The sequence below is a fragment of the Oryctolagus cuniculus genome, chromosome 1 (genome assembly GCF_964237555.1).
Source record: "Oryctolagus cuniculus chromosome 1, mOryCun1.1, whole genome shotgun sequence".
Classification (NCBI taxonomy): Eukaryota; Metazoa; Chordata; class Mammalia; order Lagomorpha; family Leporidae; genus Oryctolagus; species Oryctolagus cuniculus.
This window is the reverse complement of record NC_091432.1, coordinates 159,778,878-159,796,880: the sequence shown is the minus strand read 5'-3', so window position 1 is coordinate 159,796,880 and position 18,003 is coordinate 159,778,878. Positions and strand designations below refer to the sequence as shown.

At 44.1% G+C, this 18,003-nt stretch overlaps 1 protein-coding gene across 20 annotated transcripts in view; it reads right to left on the bottom strand.

Moving 5' to 3' along the window:
- TRPM3 (transient receptor potential cation channel subfamily M member 3) overlaps window positions 1-18,003 on the bottom strand; it is a 1,025,749-nt gene that overhangs the window by 115,591 nt on the left and 892,155 nt on the right. For all 20 annotated transcript variants that reach the window (XM_070050833.1, XM_070050835.1, XM_051858588.2 and 17 more), the window contains 2 exons: window positions 5,501-5,601; window positions 3,979-4,113 (listed from right to left, as the gene is read on the bottom strand). In XM_070050833.1, coding sequence (XP_069906934.1) covers window positions 3,979-4,113; window positions 5,501-5,601 — 236 coding nt within the window. The remainder of the gene's footprint in view (window positions 1-3,978; window positions 4,114-5,500; window positions 5,602-18,003) is intronic.

Sequence of the window (18,003 nt, the reverse complement as noted above, 5' to 3'; positions counted from 1 at the left end):
TACAGGTGGAGGCAGAGGGGCCACTGTTTTTCCACACTGGAGGTAACTTGGGCACGCTGCCGTTGCAGCTCCTGTGTTACTCAAGACGAATGAGAAATCTCACTTTTTCTGTTCCAGGCCAGATAGTAAATATTTTAGGGTTTGTGATCTATAAGCCTTTATCAAAACTGTTCAACTCCACTCTTCTAGTGTGAAAGCAGCCATAGATCATATGTAAATGAAGAGCTTGGCTGTGTTTTAATAAAACTTTATTGACACAAAGTCAAATTTCATATAATTTTAATATATCACAGAATGTCATTTTACTTTTTGATTGAGTTCATTGTGGGAAAAAATGTGTAAGAAACCATCCTTAGTTTATAGATCCTATAGAAACAGGCAGTGGGGGGATTTGTCCTTTGGGTGATAGTTTGCTGAGACCTGGTTTAAAGACAAAGTCACAGGTTGGGCAAAAGAAATACTTGGGGAGAAGATTTATGTTTTCAGGAGTTATGAATACAGTGAAATGAGTTATTCTATTGTCTTAGGAAAAGCAAGGCTAAATATAGGATATCCAGTTGAAATTGCATTTCAGATAACAATGAAGACCCCTTTTAATTTGTATTTGTTTTACTTACTTGAAGGGCAGAAGGGGTGTGCACACGCACATACGTGCACACACATGAAATCAGAGATTTTGCACCTGCTGACTTCCTTTTCAAATTCCTACAGCAGCCAGGACTGGGCCAGGCCAATGCTAGGAGCCAGGTATTCAGCCTGGTTCTCCAGTATGGGTGGCAGGGACCCAAGTACTTGAGCTGTCATCTATTGCCTCCCAGGGTGTGCACCACCAGGAAGCTGGAATCCCAGGCCACACACTATTTGGGGTATACAGTGATACCCCAGATAGCTCATGGAAAAAATGGAATTAAAGGAGAAATTTATTTTAGTTCAAAAATATTTTGAAATCACACAAATATAGGATCTTTAAAAAGTTCATGAGAAATGTGCACTAGGAAAAAAATCTGCCTGAATTTTAAAAATTCTTATGCTGAAAAAAGCATATCTTTTAATTCCGTTTTCCTCTAAGCTTTTAGAACTACGTGCATGCTTATTCTAAGCAATTGTTTGCTGGTTATTTGAAATTCAAGTTTTACTGGACATCCCATAATTGACTTGCTCAATCTGGTGATCTTATTGGAGGACCTGAAACAGTAATGAGATGTCCTAAGGCACTGTCGTAGCACCTGCCAGTCTTGAGGCAGCCCCGGGGCCTTGCCTTGACATCCTGCCCGTCCATGTGGGTGCTGTCAGCAGAGCCCTCTTCCACTAAGCGACGGCTCTACTGTTCCGCAACTGAACATGCAGACCCAGGAGGCAGAGTGCCAGGCTCCAAGCCTGGCTCCACGGCTGAGGCTCTGAGCCGACACAGGCAAACTACAGTACTTAACTATGACACTATTCTATCACCTGTAAGGTGTAGCCATGCATACCGATTTACTAGATAAGGATTGCTGTAAAGATTATGTGATGTGATGTTGACAAAGCTGTTGAAACCATGTTTAGCACTCAGCGATCATCAGCTTTTTTTAATTTTATTTTATTTTTGACAGGCAGAGTTAGAGAGTGAGTGAGAGTGAGAGAGAGAGAGAGAGAGAGAGAGAGAGAAAGGTCTTCCTTCCGTTGGTTCACTCCCCAATTGGCTGCTACAGCCAGCGCGCTGTGCTGATGCGAAGCCAAGAGCCAGGGGCCTCCTCCTGGTCTCCCATGTGGGTGCAGGGCCCAAGCACTCGGGCCATCCTCCACTGCCTTCCCGGGCCACAGCAGAGAGCTAGACTGGAAGAGGAGCAACCAGGACAGAATCTGGCACCCCAACCAGGACTAGAACCCGGCGCCTATATGGGATGCCGGTGCCGCAGGTGGAGGATTAGCCTAGTGAGCCGCGGTGCTGGCCGATCATCAGCTTTTATCATTGCTGGGACCATTCACTGTCCCACCATCCTTCCTAATACCACCTCTTGGTTGGAGTGATGAAGTCTTACTGGCCTTTCTTCATCTAGAACTTGCCTACTTCTTTCCTCTCTTTTCAATCTTCGGAGTAATTGATACACAGCCATTCAAGGCTGACTTATGTACTTTAAAGGGAGCACCCCATTATTCTTCCTGAAAATCTGCGAAGGAAAATCTGCCAAGCAACCAGAAACCTGGAGCTGCTCTGCTAACCTCTTTTCTCCTTCGTCCAGTGGGACTGCAGTGGAGCCGGTGGGGAGGGGGTGTCACCTAATGGTGGATGGGGACAGGTCAGCAAGCTGCAGCCCCTTGGTGTTCTGGGTGGTGGCCCAGAGACACCGTGTTAGTTGAGAGGAAACAGAATCCCTTGCGTGTAGCCATGGTTGCTTTCTGTTCTCAGGAGTTTGTTGCCTTGAATAAACCAGCCCCTTCTATGGTTTGAATGTTTGTGTCCCCTACAAAATCCATGTTGAAACAACCTCCAATACAAGAATATCAAGAGGTGGGGCCATTTGGAGGAGATTAGGTCCTGGGTGCTCCTTTCCTGCCCATGGGATTCAGGCAGATGGAGAATGGACATCATGAGATAACAGGTGGTCCTCTCCACTCCTGTCCCTCCTGCCCTCCATGTGGGGATGCAGCGTTTTGTTCTTCCAGAGGGCGCAGCAACAAGGCATCCTTTTGGACGCCCTCACAGGCACCACCCTCCAGCTTCTGGAGATTGGACCCTGATGTCACAACTGTGAAAAGTAGATTTCTGCTGTTTGTAGGAGGGTACTTCAGAAAGTTCATGGAAAAATTGGCCTATGAAAAGACTATGCATTTGTTGCACAGTTTTCTTCACCAAAATAAGCTTTTTAAAAAATTAACTTGAGGGACATATATATTACATATATATTATATATATAAAGTATATTATATATATACATATACATATATATATATATGTAGAGAGAGAGAGAGAGACAGACGGACAGACATAGAGACAGACATAGCTACCATCTACTGCCTTACTCTCCCACTGCCTAACAGCCAGGACTGGGAGCTGGAACTTGATTTATTTCTCCCACATGAGTGGCAGAAGCTCAAGCACTTGAGCCATTGTCTGCTGTCTTCCAGGGTCTGCATTAGCAGGAAGAAGTCCAGAGCGGGAACTGTGAATCAAACCCAGGCTGTCTGACATGGGATGCAGGCATATTTAACTGCTAGGCCAAATGCTCAGCCCTGAACTTATCTTTTAACTCCATCTTCCATGAACTTCTTAAAGTACTCTCCTACATTACCCCATCCTGGATACTTGGTTTTAGCTGAACAAATGTAATATGATAGCTTCACGTTCTTTGTCTGCACCATGTGGAAACACAGTATCTGCTCCTTGAATGTCACTGGATTTCAGCAAGTGTCAGCTCAGAGCCAATGCACTTGCTGAGTGCTCTCAAAAACCTCAATAGTTTTCTATAATTACTCTTTCACATTCGAAGTGAATGAATGAACAAATCATTACATAATTAAACAAATCTAAAAGAATTGTTTTTGTATGATTCCAGACAAGAGCTATTTTCCATCTTATTCCACTCTCTCAGAAGAAGAGTGAATGTCTTAGCTCTCAGGATAACAAAAAGGCGCAAAGTGGATCATCAGCCACTTGCATGCATGGAGTTAAGTCACTTTCCTGTGCAGGTTTGCCTCAAACTCCCTCTGGGTTTATAGCACAAACTTCCAGAGCCTGGTGGTCTTGTGTCAGAATCTGACAGGAGCGCCCCAAGCTGGTCACAGAGTTTTTCCCTTAGGTGGTGACAACTGAGCAGTTACAACAAGTGGGACCCTGGGCACTTGGCGTTTGCTGGCTACGTGGTTCTGAGGGAGTGTTTGTGACGAGTGATCCATGCACTTGGGAGGGAAGAGGGGCAGCGAATCACAAGGCATGTGTGGGGCAGAAGATAAAACAGAAAAACAGAGAAAATAAAAAGTGCCTTAGCTTGGCCCTACCGTATTGTACAATTCCTCTAGTCTGGAGATGGTGAGAAAACGATGCATGCTTACTCCATTCTCTATGAGCAATTTCACAAAATCCACTCTGTCCAGAACTAGGGCATCCAACATGGCTTGCTCCAGAGACCCCACCTGTAAATCAAGTCACTGAGTTAGTCTGCCCCAGGGCCTAGAGATGCAGTTCTTTGAATAACTTAAAAAAAAAAAAAAAAAAAAAAAAAAAAAAAAAAAAAAGGTGCCTTTTGACAACTGGTAAACCTTCAGTACATCCAAGACTGCTGACGAGGTTGCTGATAGCTCCAGTTTAGGACAGCTCTAACCTCTCTTGTGTTTGGGGAACTGTCTCTGCATAGAACTCAAAGATTTCTAATTCCAAAAGCTCTTTCTTCCCTGAGTCTCTCTCTTGTTTTGGATCCTAAGAAAGTATAAGCATTTATAAGATTCTTTCCCTTCCAATTTTCTAACCAAACTTCCCCCAATGCCAGGGACGTGCCTGAGTTGGGACCATAATGTCCTCATTTGGTCATCTCTGAATGAGGTCTCTGGCTGATTGGGGAAGACAGACCCAAGTCAAAGGATGCAAGGACCCATAGAGATACCAGATCTCCGTGTAGAAATGGGCAAGATGGAGGCGAGGGGACGTCACTTCACTAAAAACAGAACAGCCCAGAAACCCACTGTCTGGATTTGCCACTGGCTCAGATTTTGATTTACATCCTTTCATAAGCTTCCCCGATGTCCAGACGCCTCCACGCATCTCTGCACCTAGCAGTCCCCTGGCACTAAGTGAAGATAGGTGCTCAATACCAGGCAGAAGCCCTCTGGGGGAAAGAAAGAGTTAAAAAAGCCCTGATCTTGAGTGCTGTGATTCCAGGCACGGAAATCTAATTTCAGGCTTTGGGCTGCCTCCTGTAGGGGCATGTGCATCCCGCACAAGGGCCAGTTTTCCAGGTCTTTATTTTTGGTAGTCGATTGAGGGAAATAAACCAAGTACAGTTACGTAAAGCTCTGGTCCCCTGTGTTGTTCTTTGGGACCAGGGAGGTCCTGTGCTCAGGCACCAGGACCAGATGGCACCTGCCTACGGAGGCCTGCTAATTCCCAGCCATAAACCAGCATGCAGTGCCACCACCTGGCAGCAGCAACCTCTTCATCTTGCCCCTTCTCAAAAACCATAAGAAACAAAATAAGTACACATCTTACTTAATTTTAATTAAACTTTGTCATATATGTATTTCCAGAATATTAAAAAGCATTGTAATCTTTGGCAGCTGACAGTATCAATCACAGGTCATTCATAAAGATGGACATGTTTGGGGTTGTCCACGGTTGTTATTTCCACCAGGTGGCAGCATTTCCCCAGATTTGAGAAGGGCGTGCATGCCAGGGATGATGCTAGGAAGGAACATTTTCCATCCTACGGAAAAGGCAGTAGATACCAGAGCTCCTCTCAGAGGCTCCTTAAACAAATACCCTGGCCCAAGCAAATGGGCTTTTCTGGGGCGACGACATATACTCTACCGGCCACTGTTGCCCATAAATAAAGATCTGGCTGCGGGCGATGTCCACTCTGTTCCAGGCTAAAGCTAAGCTCAGTTGGTCTGGGGCGGAGGCATTGGCTCCTGTGTGTAGACAAGTGGAGAAAAGAGGGGGAGAGAAGACAGTGATCAGTTATTAGGCTAAACAGACACACCCACCGCATCGCCCTTCCTGGACAGCCCACTCGTCTCCAGTGCGGCTTCTCAGACTCAGCACTATGGACACTTGGGGTTGTTGTGTTCACTGTAGATTATTTAATAGCATCCCTGGACTCAACCAAGTAGATGCCAGTAGCACCTTGCACCCCCATCCTCCCAGTCATGACAATCAGAAATGTCACCAGACCTTGTCAAATGCCCCTAGACACAGAGGAAGGCAGGATCAGCCTGCCCAGAGGCTCTGCCTTGCAGCCTGGGTGGCCCAAGGGTGGCCCTTGAGTAGCAGCAGCGGCAAAAGCATCCTTGGACATTTGTTAGAAATGCAAACCTCAAGCCCGAGGCCAGATGCAGGAGGGCAGCATCTATATATATGTATATATATATATGTATATATATATTTGACAGGCAGAGTTAGACAGTGAGAGAGACAGAGAGACAGAGAGAAAGGTCTTCCTTTTTCCGTTGGTTCACCCCCCAAGTGGCCACTACGGCCGGCGCATTGCAGCCGGCGTGCTGCGTCAATCCAAAGCCAGGAGCCAGGTGCTTCCTCCTGGTCTCCCATGCGGGTGCAGGTCCCAAGGACCTGGGCCATCCTCCACTGCACTCCCAGGCCACAGCAGAGAGCTGGACTGGAAGAGGGGCAACCGCGACAGAATCTGGCGCCCCAACCGGGACTAGAACCCGGGGTGCTGGTGCCACAGGCAGAGGATTAGCCTAGTGAGCCATGGCGTTGGCCCAGCATCTGTATTTTAACAAGATCCCTGATGCCTGTGTGCACATTAAGGTTTGAGAAGACTGCTCTCCACCACAGTTTGCACCTGTTGTCAGGGCATCATCAGGATTGTATTTAGCCAGGGGAAGGGTTCCTCATCAAATGGAGGGCCATCTTTGCCCTCTCCTGAAAGTGAGTATTCTTAAGAGAAAGGCATGCAAGTGGCTAATGTTTACTTTTACTTTTGTGGATAGAAACCACTGGAGTGATTGCCCATTTTTCTCCAGACTTCCCCTCTAGTTCAGGGCTGTTCCTATGTGGCTGTTTATTAAAATGAAATCAAAGGAGAACTTTGCTTCGTTTATCACACTAGCCACATTTCAAGTGCTCAGTAGCACATGTAGTTGACAGCTGTAGATCCCAGGAATAGACCACTTCTGTCACTGCAGGAAGGGCTACTGGGTCTGAGCTGCTCTGGATGCATCCCAGCAAGCAGCTGTATGTGAGGCAGTGAGCAGAGGTGATGCGTAGGCAGGGGGAGCCCTGGTCTACAGTCAGGGGATCCTAGTCTACTCTTCTGTGATTCTGCAAGACTGCATTTCTCAATGCTACTGTTTTTTTGTCTATGAAATGTGGACAATAAAAATTGTCCTGTTGACCTAGTTGAGATGTTGTGAGACTGAAATGAGGTCAAAGAAGTGAGGTCACATGTGGACAGGTTCTTCACAGCTCAGCCACACCCTTGGCACAGCAAGGAAAGGCCTCCCCCTGCTGCCCATTGCTGGGAGTCCCACCAGCAGGGAAAGGATGGAGGAACAAATGCCCTTCCCTTGCTCAGATCTGCTGTGCTAGGCAAAGATCAGGCACCTTCACATGTTGTCAAAGGTAATGAACTCACTACCCCTGAGAACTGGGTCTTCTTGGGTGCATCAGACAGAAGAAGAGACTGGGGGCCAGACGGGCTGCAGGGAACCGAGGTCCAGCCACTGCTAACTGGGTAAATGGAGCAAGTGTTTGCCATGTCAGAGGTGAGGGTAAAGCCCAGTGAGCTCTTCCTTCCTTCTGTCCTTTCTGCATCTGATGTTTGTGAAAGGAGCAGGGAGAGTCCATGTATCCACTGGGCAGGTCGCAAGCAATGAGGTGTGATCAGGGTCCCTGGTGATTAAACTACATCAGCGACTCTCAGGCTTCACTGCACCTTGGAATCACCTTGGGAGCTTAACCACCATCCCCATGCTCCGGTTTCACCCCATTCCAGTGACATGACCTGGCTTGCAGTGGCATCTCAGCATGGACAGTATGTGAAGCTCCGCAGGTGTCTCCCATAGGCTTCCCAGGCTGGGAACAACTGACCACTTGCCTCCTCTCCTGCTTATTCTTGCCTCTTCTCTTGGGGCTCTGAGATGCTGATGTTAGGAATTAGGCAAGATGTTTGCTAGATGAACACTTCTCAAATTTGAGCCCGAGTAAGTATACCATGGAGAACTTATATTATATATTTATACATTTGGAAAGGCAGAGACAGTGGAGAGAGAGAGAGAGAAAGAGAGAGAGACAGAGGAGATAGATAGATTGATTGATTGATTGATTCTGTCTGTTGGTTCACTTTCCAAATGTTTGCTACAGCCAGGGCTGGTCCAGGCCAGAGTCAGAAGCCAGAAACTCAATCTGAGTCTCCCAAGTGGATGACAGCAACCCAAGCACTTGGGCCATTATTTATAGCCTTCTAGGTGTTTAGTAGCAAGCTGAAATGGAAGTGTGGAGAAGCTGGAACTGGAACCAGCACCCAGCTACAGGATACAGGCTTCCCATGCAGTAGGCTTAGTCCCCTCTGTCATAAAGTCTGCAGCAAGTGGAGAACTTTTAAAAATACATACTCTTAGGTTCCACATGCAGACATTCTATTCTAAGAGTTCTGGGGTCAGGCCTGGGACTCTGCATTTCTAATAAGTGCCCAGTGCTGCTGCTGCTGACCTGGGATCCTGCTTTATGTAAAACCCTGCAGAGTTATGGGCTTATTTTCCTTCCTAGCTAGAAGAGCATTGCTGATTCTGGTGTCCCACATTGATGTGTTTTGTCTAAACCAGGTGCTTGTGGTAAATGGTCAGTATTTTGAGATGATGAATACTAATTCCACTTACACAGGGAGTTTTCCCTTAAGAAAATTTTTATATTCTCATGTGGCTGCAGGGATTGCAAACTCATTTCAGGAAAACTGGCAGAACAAGTAAATAGGGACGTGTCCTGATGTACAGGCATCAATTGAGAGAGAGAAATCATGAAGGCTCTTTAGGATTGCATTTGGAAACGTCACATTTTATGCTTTCATTGGCTTCTTCAGAGCTGGTCTGTTGATTCTTGATGTAATGGTTTGATCCTTTCCTTTGCCATTTGTGTCAGAAATTTGTTCATCACCCATGGCAGTAATAGCAGCGCACACTTGAACAAGAACACAGAGCAGGGAGCAGTGATTGAGGTCAAGGTGAGCTTCATGCCTGAATGTAATTAGATAGGTGTCAAGTGAGAACATGAAGCCAATGAATTTTGACTTTTCAAAAATTGAAATCCATCACTCAAGTTTTGTCCTGGGTGACAGTTTGGATCCAGGGTTGTCAAGCTGTGGGACCAACCTTCCTGCTTTTTTTTTTTTTTTTGAAGATTAATTTATTTATTTGGAAGTTGGAGTTACAGAGAGAACGCGAGAGACAGACAGAAAGAAAGACCTTCCATCTGCTGGTTCACTCTCCAGATGGCCACAATGGCCAGGGCTAGGCCAGGCCAAAGCAGGAACCTTCATCCAAGTGTTACCTGTGGGTGGCCGGGGCCCAGACACTTGGGCCATCTTCTACTGATTTTCCCAGGCCATTAGCAGGGAGCTGTATTGGAAATGGAGCAGACAGGACATGGTTGACATCCATATGGGATGCTGATGTCACAAGCAGCAGCTTTATTGCTATGCCACAACACCAGCCCCAAAGCATCCTGGTTTGTCCAGTGAAATTGCAGTTTTAGTGCTCCAAGTCCTGTATGTGGATAGATGCCTAAACCTGGAGCAAACCTGGGTGACTGGCCACCCTCTTTGCAACTGTGCCTGGAATTGCTTAAAAGTTAAATAGATTCATGTTTGGGACACATCCTGAGAGATTCTAGTTTAATTGGTCCTGGGCATTGCAGTTTTTAAAAAATCCCTCTGGATGATTCTAACATGAAGACAATATTAAGAACTTGTAGTGCAGATGATGTGTGTATTCATTAACTCTTCCCTCCATTTCTGCATTCATTTGTGCATTCAAAGCTACTGATTTCTTGCCTTCTCTTGTGGCAGGCACTATCCCATTTGAGGACCAGGGCGGTTGAGTAGAAAGCTTTGTCTTGAGAACTCACAGTCTAGAGGAAAGACATCTGTTGTTAAACACAGTGACTCAGGCAGTGATTCGGTTACCAGCTCAGCATATTTATCGGAAATTTCTGTTCCTGGGATTGTTCTGGCATTGAACATCCCCTGGAAAACAAGACATTGGAAGCTTCCATCTTCAATGAGCCTGTGCTCTACTGGTGTTGGGACAGCACCGAGGAAAGAGGTGCACTGATCACCAGTGTGCTTTGAGTCTGTGGAAGTGCTATATAGCACAGTGCCCCCCCCCGGGGGGGGGAGCTGGTGAATCTGTGTCTATACAAAGAAGTAAACCTAGCAGCACCAGTATGGCTGCTCTGTCTTGCATATGCCCATGAGAGAGCTGTGGTGCCACCAGCTGGAGCAACTGCCTGGCTGGGCTGTGCTCATGGTGAGGAATGGAAATAGAGCCAATGAGTGACCTCATTAAGAACGCGGATGGGCGTTCTTTAGGGCATCTGACCTCATGTGGGTCCAGAGGTTTGGAAAATGCTCTCCAGGATTTAATGGGTCTGGAATCCTTTCAGATCCACATTTATGATCCATGGTGGGGTCTTGGAAACTCTGAGGAAGGCCCTTTAGAATGCCAGCATCAGGATGGTGAAGATGGTGAGCAGAGTGGCACTGGGGCTACTGTGTCAGGAGGAGTGCTTAGGAGGCCTGTGTGGGAGTAACATCTGAACTGAGACCTAAATGATTGGAAAAAGCCACTGTGTGAAGAACTGGAAGAAAATATTCCAGCAAGAGGGAAGATCAAGTTCAAAGTCTGTGATGTGTCAGTAAATACAAACAGGAAGAAGATGTAAAAATTATGGTTTTAGGATTTTTCTCTTCCTTCAGGGGCTCAGGGAAGATGTAAGTGCGTGTGATCACACGGGGTTTTAAGGGATTAGTTCACTAGGCAAATGAGATGAAGAAGCAGTCTAGCAAAGGGAACAGTGTACGCAGATTGGGAGAACCAAATAACGTAGTGCATTTGGAAAAATCCTTGGAGAGACGCTGGATCTATATGCTTAGGGCACTGAGTTAGAAGCAGGGAAAGATGGAACTAGCACTAGAGGGCTTGTAAATGATGCAGCCATTTCCCCTTTATCCAGAAGGCATAGAAGCACTGAGACCTGATGCTAAAAACAGTGCAGTCAGATCTGTATTTTAGAAATATCACTTTGGTATCACAGTGTGGAGGATGGATTGTGGGGGGCCTTCGACTGGATGGAAAAAGAGTAGTTAGGCAAGTTTTGCAATATTCTAGGAAAGGAATAACAAACACTGAGATGTAGGGGTATTTAGAGAAACTGCTAGTCTCGGTGAAATATTTAAAATGGGGAGCAAGAGAGAATCCATGATGCCCTAGTTTCCAGTTTGGGACGCACTTATGTAACGACCATGAGACTAGCCATGTGAGGTGTATACATGCTTTGCAGGGCAGCAAAGTTTCATTCGTGAGTAGAAGGAGCTTGGGATGCCCACAGTGTACTCAGGTGGCAATGTCTAGAGATCATTGCTTATGAAAGTCTGCACGGGGGAGCAGTCAGGTTTGCAGACAGGGCGATATGGGAAACAGTAGCATGAAAGTAACAGCAAAAATAGGGCAAAGCATGGGGTGACTGAACACCACCCAAATGGAAAAGGTATGAAAGTAAAACAAATCATTAGAAAAGAACCACAAAAAAGTAGAGAAAGGGAAGAGAACCCAGACTGCATGGTGTCCTAGACTGTGTGAAGAGAGATTTTGAAGAAAGTGAGAGTGATCAGTAAGTCAAAGATGCAAAGAGGGTGAGAAAGATTGACCTTCCTTTTCAACAACTGTAGTCATTCCTGCACCTCCGGAGCATCATTCATCCATTCCTGCACTCCCACCTCCCCCAGTGGAAGTGGGAACCCTACAGGTTAGGGATTTATTCCACTATACCCATTGTGATATTCTTTCAGGACAGGGCAGGGTTTGGTGCATAAAAGATGTGCCTTAGACTGTTTGGGATGCTGCAACAAAACAACATAAATTATTCTGGAGCCCACAGAGTTCAAGGTCAAGGTGACAGAAGATTTGGTGTCTGGTTAGGGCCTGCTTTCTGCTTCATGGATGGCTTCTTCTTGTTGTGTCCTCACACAGTGAAAAAGGGCAAAGAATGAATCTCTGGTCTCTTGGCACTAATCCCATCCATGTGTCTCTGCTCCCACGACCTAATTGCCTCCAAAAGTCCCACTTCCTAAAACCATCATCACCTTGGGGTTTAAGATCTCAACTCATGAGTTTTGGAAAGGAGAGAGCAAACATTCAGACCATATCAAGTTGTTCAATAAGTATTTGTTGAGTGAATAAATGGATTTAAAAGTGGGATTTGGATTTGGCAATTTAGAAGTTATTGAGGAGGCTTGGGTGAGTATTGGGTTAGAAGAATGTCTTCAACCTTTTCCCTCAAGTAAAGTGGAGGTATGAGGGCTAGAGAGAAAGCTAGGAGAATAATACAATCACTAGATTTCAAAGAACAAAGTGGTAAGTACAAGAAAAGCTGTGCAAATATGAAGTCAAGAGCACCATCTTGCAAACTGAATCAGGGTAACTTTGAGAAGGAATTAGGATTTGACTAAGTGGGGAAGGATACTGGAGATTTGAACACATGGAGTGTATAGTAGGCTGAATGATGATAACCCAAAGATGTCCAAGTCCTAAGCCAGAGAACCAGTGAATATGTTGCTTTACATGACATAAAGGACTTTGCAGATGTGATTGATGTAAGGATTTTGAGATGGATTGTCCTGGATTATCTGGTGGCCCATGCGTGGCAACATAATAACAAGAGTTCTTTCAAAAGGGAGAGGAGGGACCAATGTAGTAGGAGGAGGTGTGACAGTGAAACAAGGCGTTGGGTTGATGCAAGGAAGGTCCCATGAGCCAAGGAAAGCAGGCAGCTCTGGACACTGAGAAAGCACAAAAATGATTTTCTCCGAAGCCTCCACGGAGAACCCAGCCCTGCTGACACCTTAGCTTTAGACTTCTGACCACAAGAATTATGAAAATAAAATATTATTGTTTTTAGCCATTAAGTTTATGGTCATCTATTACAGTGGCAATAGGAAATGGATACAGAGCTCTGAAAAATACTATAGTAAAAAGACAATAAATAAAGAGGAGGAGTGAAAGTAAAATGCAAGCATTGGGGGGGCTCTGTGGTGCAGTGGGTTAAGCCATGTCCTACACAGCTGGCATCCCATATAGGTGTTATTTCAAGTCCCAGCTGCTCCACTTCCAATCCAGCTTCCTGCTAATGTGCCTGGGAAAGCAGTGGAAGATGGCCCAAGTTCCTGGGCCCCTGCACCCATGCGGGAGACCTGGAAGAAGTTCCTGGTTCCTGGCTTTGGCATGGCACAAACCTAGCCATTGTGGCCATTTGGGAAGTGAACTAGAGGGTGGAAGACCTTTCTCTCTCTCTGTAATACTACCTTTCAAATAAATACATAAATCTTTTAAAAAAATTTTTTTAACAGATTGGTTGTGACAGATAGCAGCATTCTCTAAAGTTGATATGCATATGATTCACCTGATCTTTCAACACTACTTCTGATGCAGATATTCTGGAGAGAGGCCCCTCATTATGCCTTTTTGTACAGCATTCATTGGTTTTCAACAGTGAGTGATGATGCAATTATTCTATGTATACTTTCTCCCTTTCCTCTCCTCCACCACTCAATTTTAGAGAACATAAGATGATATTTTTGGTGTTTTAATTTGTGTTATTAAAATATTTATATTTCTATTATTAGTATTTGAATTGCCAGTCTTAAATTATGCTTGTATTCCTGATTATAGCAAGTAAAAACATAATGAGGCAAAAGACTACCAATTCTCTCTCCTTATTCTTTCCTCTTCCTCTCAATTTACTTTGTTGTTTTACTATTTCTGCATTGTTATGATAATATGGAATTTCTTTGTGCTACTCTAACCACCATTTTTTTGTATTTCTTTTTGTTCTATGAGATTCTAGGATGAATGGTCTCACTTATTCCTTTTGCCAGAGTGTGTCCAAGTATTTTTTGGTTAGTAGGTTGAATTGTTTTGTAGTAGTTTTCTTGAGAAGAATGTATTGGAAAAATAATGCCAGAGTTATAGATTGCTTCAAACTGTTCTTTTTTTCAGTAGTCTTTATAATTGAATGACATTTGCTCAGTGTAACATCTGTTGCTCTATTACCTCTTAGCGTTGAATGTTATTGCCAAAAGGTCTTATGCTTGCTTGGTTTTCCTACTGTTAAGAGATTTAATCCTTTTGCTTAGTGGACCAAAGGCTCATTTATTTTTCTTTGAAGTTCAATAACTTCACTAGAATATGAATTGACACTTTTGATCCTGTGTTGGTTTTTCCTGGCATATATGGCCTTTTCAATACCTAGATCAAGTTTAAAAAATAATGAAAACAATGCTAAATTATATTTTAAAGTTATGTGTTACATTTAAAAATGTTCTGATCCATTATTTTGCTTCTTTTCTTTGGGGTAATCAATTATACTGATATTATATATTAATTTTCTGCTATTTTATTTCTCTTTGATCTCAGTTAACTCTTTATTTCCATTTTATTCCATTTTTTGTTCACATTCCTCATTTCTATCCTCTGAATCCGACATTGGGCTTCTGACATTGTATGTTAGCTCTTGTTCCATTTCTCATTTCATCTGCAGTTCTGTGATGATTTCATGCCCTCCCCACACACACTTGCCCTCCCTGTACACACACTTCATTCCTGAGTGCTATACGCATTTTATTTCCTCTTGCTCCTCACCTATTCTTACTTCACTTTCAGGTATTCCAACTTTTAAGTATTTTTTTCATAGAACAGTGCTTCATAGAAATTTCACATTCTAAAATTTCAGGAAAAATGTTTATAGCTGTCCCCCCTTATCTGTAATTTCACTTTCTGCAGTTTCATTTAACTGGGGTCAACCACTGTCCAGAAATATTAAATAGAAAATTCGAGAAATAAACCATTCAGAAGTTTTCTGAGAAATAAGCCATTCAGGAGTTTTCTGAGCAGGCTGATAACATCTCACACTGTCCTGCTCTGTCCTGTCGAGGTGTCAATCATCCTTTGGTCCAGCTTCTCTATACTGTCTGTACACCTCTAGGCCACATTAGTTATGGCATTGCAGTGCTTGTGTTCAAAAATTAATTCTTATTTTTTACTTAATAATGAACCCAAAGCACAGAGTAGTGATGCTAGAAATTTGTGTACACCAAGGTGAAACCATGAAATGCTTATGCTTTTTTTTTCTTAAGTGAAAAGGTGACTGTTGTTAGAAAAGTAAAAGAAAGTTATACGCTGAGGTTGTCAAGATCTACAGTAAGAGATTGTAAAGAAAGAAGAGGAAACTCATGTTAGGTTTGCTGTTGTACCTCAAACTATAAAAGTCACAGCCACAGTGGGTAATATTTGTTCCTTCACCTCACTGCCTGTCATCCTCCACATCACCCCAACAGGAAGGGCAGGGGCAGTATGGTAAGATATTCTGAGAAAGGGAGTTCACTTCCATGTAACCTGTATTACAGTGTGTTGTTATAACTGTTCCATCTTATTAGTTGTCAATCTCTTATCATGCCTAATTGATCAATTAAACTTCATCATAGGTTGTGTGTGTACGGGAGAAAAGATAGTCCATGAGGAGGGGTTGATACTAAATTCAGTCTCAGGCACCCACTGTGGGGGGGGTCTTGGAACGTATCTCCTGTGGACCAGGGGAGACCACTGCATCCAGCATTCATCTGTTCCCCAGAAGCATTTTTATCAAAATATTATTCTTCAGTTAATACAGTTTGCTCTTTTGTTAATTTTTTCTTTGGATTTCTCTGTGTGCAGCCTATGCTAATTGCTTTTTTTGATTATTTATCATTTAATGAGTTGGGATGGAATGGGCCCAGGGTAGCATTTCAGGCTAGTTAGTATTCACAACTGGCAGACTTTCATCTAAACTACGACAAAGCCAGACTCCCTCCTGCAGCACGGCTTCCTGCGTGATTCTCTGTGTATGCCACCTTTGTTTCTGTGCACCATGGCAGGGTCGCTAAAGACCCTGCTCACATCTGCTCTTGCTCACGCTGTTCCAGACAAAGGAGAGAACTTTGTGTCGGAGGGTGTTCCTCTCGCCTGGCAGTGTTCTCTCTGAGGGCTCCAGAGCTGGTTCCTCTCTCCCCACCACGGCTGCTTTCTATATGCATATTTTGAAATGTATTCCCTAGTTTCATCAAAATTGCAATTTTCTTGTTTGGTTTCTTCCCTTTTACTTAAAATTTTTTAATATTTATTTTATTTGTTTGAAGGCAGAGTTAACAAGAAGGGGAGAGACAGAGAAAGATCCTGCATTCGCTGGCTCACTCCCCAAATGATGGCAATAGCTGGGGCTGGGCCAGGCCAAAGGCAGGAGCCTGGAACTCCATTAAGATCTCCCACATGGGTGGCAGGGGTCCAAGTACGTGAGCCATTTTCTGCTTCCTCAGGTGCATTAGCAGGGAATTGGTTTGGGACTTGAACCAGCGCTCATATGGGATGCCAGCTTTGTAGTTGGTGGCTTAACCTGCTGTACCACAGCACCAGCCCTTCATACACAGCTTTCTAGGAGAAGAGAATTATATTCTATGCAGTCCTGTCTATATTGAAAGTCCTAAAGCATTTTGCAGGTAGAAGAGTGTCTTAATCAGAGTTTGGCATTAGTAAGACTCCTCTAACTGAAGATGGAAGATGGACAGGAGTGTGTGTGTTAAGAAGGTACTGCAAAGTAGCAAATAAAAAACCTCTGAAGGTCAAATAGTGCAGAACAGTGAGGGAAAGAAGGGATAGGTATGACAGATACCTTTGAAGCAAAAAATTCCCAGAATTAGCAAGACTTTGCATGGACAAAGGGATGAAGAATTTGATGTGGCTTTGAGCCTGGATAACTGGAAGGATGGTGGATTTACAAATAGAAATGGAGAAATCAGGTAAAAATCAGTGCTTGGAGAAAAGCCAGCTCACTGTTTTAGTTGACTGAAATTGAGGTGCCTAGTGACACCCAAGGGATTGTCTTGTTGGCTGACTAGAAAAGGAGGGGAGGAACCCAGGGTTGGAAACAAACCTGAGTCATTCATGTAGATGTGATGTTTGAAGCCACATTAATTTTTTAAGTATGGTAAGTGTAAGAAGATAGAGTGAAACAGTAAAAGAGGCCAATGAAGGAGACAAAGAAATGGTTAGAAAGGCACAATTCTCAGTATCGCTGACAATAATAAGGTAAAAAGAAGGTAGAATTACCATAAACAGTGAGAGCCAGTTATATATTGGTGTTTTGCATATATTGCCACATTTGGTGCTCATAAAAATCTGTAAAGTGGCTATCTTTTGCCTACTTTGCCAATCAGAAAATAGACGTAGAGGTGGAGTAACTTGGAGAATCAGGCTTTAAATTGAAGTCTTCTCAAAGTAGAAAAGAAGTTAAAGCCAGGGGCAGGTGTTGTGGCCTTGCTGGTAAAGCTGCTGCCTGAGCTGTCAGCACCCCCTATCGGGGCTTAGTTCATGTCCTGGCTGCTCCACTTCTGATCCAGCTCCCTGCTAATGGCCTGGAAACAGCGGAAGATGGCCCAAGTGTTTGGGTCTCTGGTCTGGGAGACCTGGAAGAAGCTCCTAGCTCCTGGCTTCAGCCTGGCTCAGCCCTGGATGTTGTGGCCATCTGGGGAGTGAACCAATGGAAGCCATAATGAGTTATCACCTCAACCCTGTCAGAATGGCTAAAATCCAAAACAGAGAGTAACACATGCTGGAGAGGATGTGGACAAAGGGGAACACTTAACACATTGTTGGTGAGAATGTAAATTAGTGCAGCCACTGTGGAAAACAGTACAGAGGTTTCTTTAAAAACTAGAAATAGACTTGCCATATGATCCAGCAATCCCACTACTGGGTATATACCCAAAAGACTGGAACACAATGTATCCAGTAGATACCTGCACCACCATGTTTATAGCAGCACTGCTCACAATAGTCAGGAATCAACCAAGTGTCCATCATTGGATGAATGGACAAAGAAAATGTGTGTATATGTATACACACACACACACACACACACACAAAAACCCATACTGGAATATTATTCAGCTATGAAAAATAATGAAATTTGACCATTGGCAACAAAATGGACACAACAGGAAGACAGTAATTGGAGTGAAATAAGCCAGACTCAGGAAGACAAATATTGCA